Source organism: Cucurbita maxima, unplaced genomic scaffold (genome assembly GCF_002738345.1).
Source record: "Cucurbita maxima cultivar Rimu unplaced genomic scaffold, Cmax_1.0 Cma_Scf00006, whole genome shotgun sequence".
Taxonomy (NCBI): Eukaryota; Viridiplantae; Streptophyta; class Magnoliopsida; order Cucurbitales; family Cucurbitaceae; genus Cucurbita; species Cucurbita maxima.
In genome coordinates this window covers 3,173,122-3,181,198 of record NW_019272022.1, presented here as the reverse complement: position 1 = coordinate 3,181,198, position 8,077 = coordinate 3,173,122, and the positions used below count along the sequence as shown (strand labels likewise).

At 34.3% G+C, this 8,077-nt stretch overlaps 2 protein-coding genes across 2 annotated transcripts in view; one reads left to right on the top strand and one right to left on the bottom strand.

Annotated features, from left to right (window-relative positions):
• The first annotated feature begins 1,342 nt into the window (after positions 1 to 1,342).
• LOC111480351 (4-hydroxyphenylpyruvate dioxygenase) lies at positions 1,343 to 3,756 on the top strand. The gene is made up of 2 exons (XM_023125333.1): positions 1,343 to 2,577; positions 3,379 to 3,756. Exons 1-2 carry the CDS (start codon positions 1,382 to 1,384, stop codon positions 3,566 to 3,568), a joined length of 1,386 nt encoding a protein of 461 aa, XP_022981101.1. The 5' UTR covers positions 1,343 to 1,381; the 3' UTR covers positions 3,569 to 3,756.
• Positions 3,757 to 5,664: 1,908 nt separating this feature from the next.
• LOC111480346 (putative methyltransferase NSUN6) overlaps positions 5,665 to 8,077 on the bottom strand; it is a 7,414-nt gene continuing 5,001 nt past the window's right edge. Inside the window, exons 9-13 of the mRNA XM_023125320.1 lie at positions 7,712 to 7,881; positions 7,439 to 7,539; positions 6,835 to 6,916; positions 6,631 to 6,692; positions 5,665 to 5,915 (exon numbers count right to left, since the gene is read on the bottom strand). Coding sequence (XP_022981088.1) covers positions 5,798 to 5,915; positions 6,631 to 6,692; positions 6,835 to 6,916; positions 7,439 to 7,539; positions 7,712 to 7,881 — 533 coding nt within the window. The 3' untranslated portion in view covers positions 5,665 to 5,797. The remainder of the gene's footprint in view (positions 5,916 to 6,630; positions 6,693 to 6,834; positions 6,917 to 7,438; positions 7,540 to 7,711; positions 7,882 to 8,077) is intronic.

Genomic DNA, 8,077 nt, shown 5'->3' with positions numbered 1-8,077 from the left:
ATATATATATATATATATATATATATATATATATATATATATATATATATATATATATATATATATATATATATATATATTAAAAAAAACAAGAATATCCATACCAATTATTTTCAAATTAGTTCAGTGAAATATAATATTTTGAGTATATATTATTTATGAAATTAGATATTATATCTCTCCAACTTAAAGAGGAGAGTTGAGATATAATATTTGGAGTATATATTATTTATGGAATATATCTTAGCTATTATATTTTAATATTCTTTATTTTATGATTTGATTTATAGTATATTTTATTTTATTCTGAATATTTAATTAGTTTATATATGTAGGTATTAGTAAGTATCTTATAACCTAGCTATAAGTTTTAAATAGGTTACAAGATAGCGACTAATACGTACAAATAAAGAAAATATAAATTAATTAAATATTTCGAATAAAATAAAATACATTATAAATCAAATCATAAAAGAAAAAATATTAAGATATAATATCTAAAATATATTTCATAAATAATATATTATCAAAATATAATATCTCAACACTTCCCTCAAGTTCAAAAGTGTATGTTAATCACATCCAACTTGTCTTTACGAGTGTAGGTCAATAACACTCAAGTTGTTTTTACGAGTGTAGTCAATATAACACCCAAGTTGTCTTTTAGAAAAAAGGTAGGTTAATAACACTTTTATAGTTCTTTTTTCTAAATAAGATAATTTTTTTAATTTAAAAAAAAAAAATTGGAAGATTGAGAGAGTCTTGGAAATAAATTATTTAAAAATTAAATAGTTTGTCTGAGAATATTTTTAAAACATGTATCATATTATTTTAATTTTGAGGATATAACTAAAATATTTATTTAAAAAAATTAAGAAATTAAGATATGTTTGATAATACAATTAATAGTAACTTCCAATAATAACAAAAAAAAAAAAAAATAGTTAAAAGATAAAACTCGCCGGAAACAATGCAGCTCACGGACACGTAAGGCTTCTCTGTCACGGCACTGACATCACGCGCCCACGCGCCCAGTGATTCTTTTTTGGAAGCGTATATCGCACCACCGGATATACACGAGAATATTAAATAATTCCTTTATTTGCCGTTTATTATTTTAGTTTCTAACTAATTTTTAAATATTTTTTTCTTTTTTATTATTTTTTTTTTCTCGATAGACTCGCCACGTCATCTACCTAATCAAATAACGGACAACGGAGTCCACATGTCAACGTGACTAATACGGAAAAACGGACCCAGTCATAAGTGGCCACGTGGCAAAAAAGCTGAGCCCCGTTTTCGGTATTTATTATCTTCCTCTGGTTCACGGAATTTCTACACCATTTCCACGAACAAAAGAAGAGGAAGAAGAAGCAGAGCTATGGGGAAAGAAGCTGAAAATGTAAGAGCTTCATCGTCGGAGGCGACGGCGGAGGGAGTCAACGCTGCCGAGTCGGAGTTCAAGCTCAAAGGATTTAAGAACTTTGTTAGAACGAATCCGAAATCGGATCGGTTTAAGGTTAAGCGGTTCCATCACATTGAGTACTGGTGTACGGATGCTACGAACACCGCTCGGAGATTTTCTTGGGGACTTGGTATGCCGATTGTGGCTAAGTCGGATCTGTCCACTGGAAATTTGACTCATGCTTCTTATCTCCTTCGTTCTGGCCTGCTTTGCTTTCTCTTCACCGCACCTTATTCGCCTTCCATTGCCGCTGCTGAAAACCTCAGTCCGGCTTCTACCGCTTCAATCCCTAGTTTTGACCATGCCGCCTGCCGCGCCTTCTCCGGCAGCCATGGATTAGGTGTTCGAGCAATCTCTCTTGAGGTTGAGGACGCCGAGATCGCCTTCAGAACTAGCGTCGCACATGGTGCGAAACCTTCGTCTCCTCCTATTGTTCTCGATAATCGCGCTGTTCTCTCGGAAGTTCATTTGTACGGCGACGTTGTTTTGCGTTACATTAGCTACAAAAACCCTGTTTCTGGCGATGATAGCGAGAATAAACCAGACGATTGGTTCTTGCCGAAATTCGAGGCCATGGAGGAGATCGCTTCGTATCCGCTGGACTTCGGGATTCGTAGACTGGACCATGCAGTCGGAAACGTGCCGGAGTTGGGACCGATAGTATCTTACTTGAAGGGATTCACTGGATTCCACGAGTTTGCAGAGTTCACAGCGGAGGATGTGGGGACGAGCGAGAGCGGATTGAACTCGGTGGTTCTGGCGAACAATGAGGAAATGGTTTTGCTACCATTGAACGAGCCGGTTTACGGAACGAAGCGAAAGAGTCAAATACAGACGTATTTGGAGCACAACGAAGGAGCAGGAGTTCAGCACTTGGCATTGGTGAGCGAGGACATTTTCAGAACCTTGAGGGAGATGAGGAAGCGAAGTGGCGTCGGCGGATTCGAATTCATGCCGTCGCCACCGCCTACGTATTACAAGAATCTGAAGAGCAGGGCGGGAGATGTGCTAACGGATGATCAAATTAAGGAGTGTGAAGAATTGGGGATTCTGGTGGATAGGGATGACCAAGGAACTCTGCTTCAGATCTTCACCAAACCTGTGGGAGATAGGTGCGTAATTCATTGCTTCTGTAGAAAACCATGGCGTTGTTTCTTCTGCTAGCCATAATGCTACTTCATATTCTTGCTGATCTTTGCCATTATACATCTTCGTACTCTTTGATTAGTTATAGCCTCTGATCTTACCATTGTTGAATCCTCCTCTATACGTTATTGCGCTGCAAAAATTACTTTAGAATTGTCCTGCTTTCTCCAAATTCATGGATGATCGCTTCTGTGGGTGGGAGCAACCATCTGTGTAAAGGTCCAAGCCCATGGTCCTTCAGGGTCCAATCGATGGGAGACCCCAATCCACCAGAATCCCCGTATCCACCTCCTTTCAGGACCAATGACCACCCTGTATCCACCCCACCCCTTTGGGACATAGCCTCTTCGCTGGCACGTCGCAGGTGTTCGACTCTGATACCATTTGTAACGGTCCAAGCCCACTACTATTGGCTATTATCCTGTTTGATCTTTCTCTTTCGAGGTTTCCTCAATGTTTTAAAACTAAAATGGATGCTGCTCTCCACGTCCAGGCAGAAGGAAGGAAGAATCCACTGGGTTCTTCAGTTGAACAGTGCATGAGGGTGGGAATTCGAACCTCCCACCAAGAATTCTATGAATTTTTTTTAGTGACTAGAATTCACACCTCTAACTTTTTTATCGAGTTTATAATACATTAGCTAATCACGGCTTCTTTTCGAACCTATGAGCATTAATTTGGATATAGATCTTGATTAGAATGTCGTGTTGATATGTCTTACAGATATTTATTCACAGCTGATAACTTGTTATACATAATTTGCGCAGGCCAACTATATTTATTGAGATAATTCAGAGGGTGGGATGCATGATGAAGAACGAAGAGGGGAAAGAATATCAGAAAGGAGGGTGTGGGGGCTTTGGAAAAGGCAACTTTTCGGAGCTCTTCAAATCCATTGAGGAATACGAGAAGACTCTTGAAGCCAAACGAGTTGCAGAACCAACCCATTCAGTCTAACATCAAAGCCAATGTAATATCTTCATAAGGTACCATACTCAAACATAAAACAACATGAATCCGTTCATCAGTTTCATAAGTTTTCTAAATAGTTCTTACTGTTTCTTATCATCTTACCGAATAATGTTGGGTCTGAAAGTAACTTAAATTAACAAAATCAGCTGTTTTCTGTTGAATTCTTCATCTGATATCTCTTGAGTTTATGTGTACTGTCAAATCTTGTTATTAACTTATAAATCAAGACCTACCCTTTTAAGCTAAATCTTGTCATTAGCTAATGTAAGATAGGATGATGATGCCTTGGATTCTCACAAGTAATTATTAAAAAGCCCTCTTAGAGAAAGTAACCAAGTTCAATTGACAAAGCAAATGTATCGATTAGTGCTTAGTTTGGAAGTTTTTATTTTATGAGGGAATCTACTTAGTAATCAAATTCTTATGGAAAAATAATTAAAAAGCTTATCTGTAAATTGCTAATGGGGATACATTTGGTTATGGGTTTGGATTTTGGTAACCTTCCAAACTCCAAACTCAACTCCAAATTTATGGTTTCTCTTTCTTCTATAAGTCTCTCTGCCCTTCTACTTTTTTTTGGAGGTGCAATTTTTTAAAGAATATTAAAGAATATTTTTGTGTCATGTATCCCAATAAATGCAATCTCATCTTTAACGGTCGATTCTAGTCTTAAGCGAAATGTGTAATCTATGGATAACTTGTTATAAATAATCTCTTTTCCTTATTGGGATAAGAACTTGTTTGTATTTTAGATACCAACACTATCTAAATGATTAATTTCAAGAAAGACGGTGGAGGACAAAGAAAGAGTTAAAATTACCATTTTTATTTTTACTTCTATCAAGTTATATTTTATTTTTACTTTTATTTAGTTATATATTGAGTTGAAAATAACATAAATAAATGGTATTTTATTTTGAACTTATTAAAAATATAATATATAATTTTAAATTAATTATATAGACTAGTACAGAAATTATTTAATATTTAAATTACCTACACTAAAAAATGTTTATGTAGGTTCATTCTAAACTAGTTTATATTAAAATAACATAAATATATGTTATTTTATTTGAAATTTAATCATTTTAAAATAACTTATAGGTTTAGTCATGGATAGTTCTTTTTAAATTGTTTAGAAAAAGACTAGAAGATTATGTAGTTTATTTAAACAACATGCTTCTTATTTGGAGTATTTATTCTGTACTTCAGCTAATGTTATTAAAATTGATGTCGCTAATAATGGAGCGAACATAGTATAATTTGAGTTTTAAAAAATAAAAAATTTTATAATAGTCTTTAAAAATAATAATAGAAAAAAAACTAACAAAACAAAATCAAATCCAATCCTCTAAATAGGATTTAGTCCTAATCTAAACACCAACTTCAAACTCTTGACTACATAAAGTAAAACATTTTCTGCAATTGAAATATCGAGTTAGCCTGTTTATTACGGTACCGTACATATTTAAGAAACTCTAAACTCTAGACTATATAAAAATTCAAACAATTTTCAGCAATTGAAATCTCAAGCTAGTCTATTTATTACGGCACCGTACATATTTAAGAAACTCTAAACTCTACATTATATAAATTCAAACAATTTTCGGCAATTGAAATCTCGAGCTAACCTATTTATTACAGCCACCACAAACTCTAAATGGTATAAACTCAAACTAAGGCTTACTTTATTTTAATTATTGTATTCTTAATAAATTTTAAAATTAGTTTTTGTAATTAACCTTTTTTATTTTTTTTAAAAAATGTTCAACCCTTGTTTATTATCCTCCTTATTATGGATAAACCAAGCACATATTTTTTAATTCAATAAATTACCGTGTTTTATAATGATTAAAATTGTAATTTAAGAAGTAAAAATTTAGAAATTAAAAAGCAATAAAAAAAACGCCAACCAACTAGACGAAAGTTATTGAAGATTGAAGTAACAAAAGTTTGATGGTTCATACTAATAAAATAAATATTTCCAAGAATAAACCACCAATAAAAATTATTTCTATTGGTATAGGAAAGTATCAAAATATAATTTTGTTTAACTAATAAATTATAAATTAATAAAAGTATTAGATGCTAAGTATGGGAACTAAAATTAATAAATTGAGAAGTTGTCAAGAACAATTGTATTCATCTAACTCTGACAACACTAAGTTGGATATTAACTTAGAACAACAATGTCGACCCTAGTATCAATCACCACTATTCAGCATCTTTGGAGCCAACCGAAAACTTAGCAATGAAAAATCCGATAGTGTCGAGAGGCGATGATGGATCGAACCTCTGAACAAGGTATTCTTCGCCAGGTCTTAACCATTCCCTACAAAACCAAGCACAAAACATTCAATAAAATGTCATTTACATTTGGCTCTTAAAATCATTAAGAACTTTTATCTTCATCTTTCACGATCTCCCCCTATTCATCCTCTTTTTGCATTTTTATCTATATCTACGACCACTTTTTTTCTAGCTCCCAATACATTTTCTCTTTTAACTTCTTTACCCTTCTCCCATTAGTATCGTGCCAAATACTAAGCTACTTAAGACATACTCTCGATCAAGAAGTTAGACAATCGAATCTTACTTAGAATTCTTATTTCCATCATAGATTTTTACTTGTAATCGTTTAAACCGAACCCTTGTTCTTAAAGTTGGTGAAATTACTAATCACAAGGCAAGAGAAGAATCAAGGAAGATCCTTTTACTTGTTTGTATATGTATTTAAAGCCATACAACTATTATCGTGAGTACTGGTTCTTTTGGCTTGAGTTGAATACATTTATCTACTTTATTTTGTCAAGGTTAAGCCTTCTATGATTTGATTTTGAATGCTTGGTTAGTACAATTTCAGGTGATTCCAGAACAAATCTTTAGCTCTAAATAGGTACTGATTTCACTAAGTATCCAAATCTAGATTAATTAATCCCTTAAACAGGTTATATGTATAGAGACAAAAAAGTTCTGTGAACAATAGATATTTAATTTTTCATTGTGAAGGGGAGAGCGCAAAAATAACACTAAGTCAAAGCACTTACTCCACAGAATGATCAGCAAACTCAAAACGACCAACAAGGCCAGGTCCTCCAACTCTTGGATGCTGAAATATCATAAGGTTGCAAAGGTAAATGTCAATCAGATAAATTAGATTGTTCAAAGTGAGTGAATGCAGAAAGAGCAGCAAAGCTGTGGTGCCAAGGTTAATGGGATAGGAAGGAAGCAATAATCATGTGCTATCTAACCTGTGGTGCCAAGGTTAAGAACTTGTACGTATCCAAAGCATATCGTACCAAAGCTTCATTCTCACCGGGGTTTATCGTACAGCTGGCAGTGTAAAAGTATTACACAAAAACTTCAGTTGAATATACTGACAACAAAATTCAGAATAATTTGATCTAAAAAAAATAAAAAATAAAAAAGTAAACTAGAAGCAGAAAATTTTGGGGTGTGAGCAAAGCCTCGCGAGGAGTATTAGTGGGGTGGATCACAGTATAACGTAATGGGAAGGACCAAACAACCCGTTTATTAAAACAGTTGCCACAAAATTACAAGAGCTCCTGAGTTGATAGCATAATTTAGGGGGAAAATGGATAGCGAGTTTGGCCCAAGTAAAAACATTGAAACGATTAATTTCCCGAACCTCCTCTACGTCGTTATTCCTATCTTAGAAGATCCTATCATCCCTTCCCATTTATTAACTAATAAAATATAGCCATGACTGCGAGATCTCAAAGAATGTTCTTTGAAGGGTGGCAACTATTTTAGTTCAAAAGCAGACGTTCTATCCAAATTGCATTAACTTGTGGCACACAACAAACAAGAAAAAGTATAGTGCTGCATACTCACGTTGAATATACAATGACTCCACCCGGCCGGACTAATTGGACAGCCTGATCAAACATGCGCCTCTGATACTTTGCATGGTGCTTCAACGACGCAAGGGTTTCCTGGCAAAGACAATATATCAATCTCAAGTTTCCAATCATCGAGGCTTTAGTGAATGAATTACACACCAGCATAATTTTGAAAAGAAATTAGATGGTACAAAGCCATTTCTCAACCAAACATTACAGATACACACATAAACATGCATTCAGTTAATCATTGAAGTGATTCTACCTCCCCAGCAAATAGTCGAGGTCTTAAACCGAGGGCCGAGCAAGGAGCGTCAAGAAGGACTCTGTCAAAGCTGTTGGGAGCAAAACCTTTCGAGTTTTCAGCTCTACCGCCCATGCATTGATTTCTTCCTGGACCATTTCGTGGTCTCTTACCATTGTTCCTCCCTTCAGCTTCATTAACAAAAGTTCTCTCATTCAGTTTTCCCACAGTCGATTAAAAAAAATATGAAACTGAATTTGCAATCACAGATAGAGAAACACACATATGATGCAGTCAAAGAGGTGAAACTAGAAAGAACAGAACTTTGGAAAATAACAGTTGTACAGATCTCAATCCAAGCTTGCTTTTTTTTTTTTTTTTTTTTTT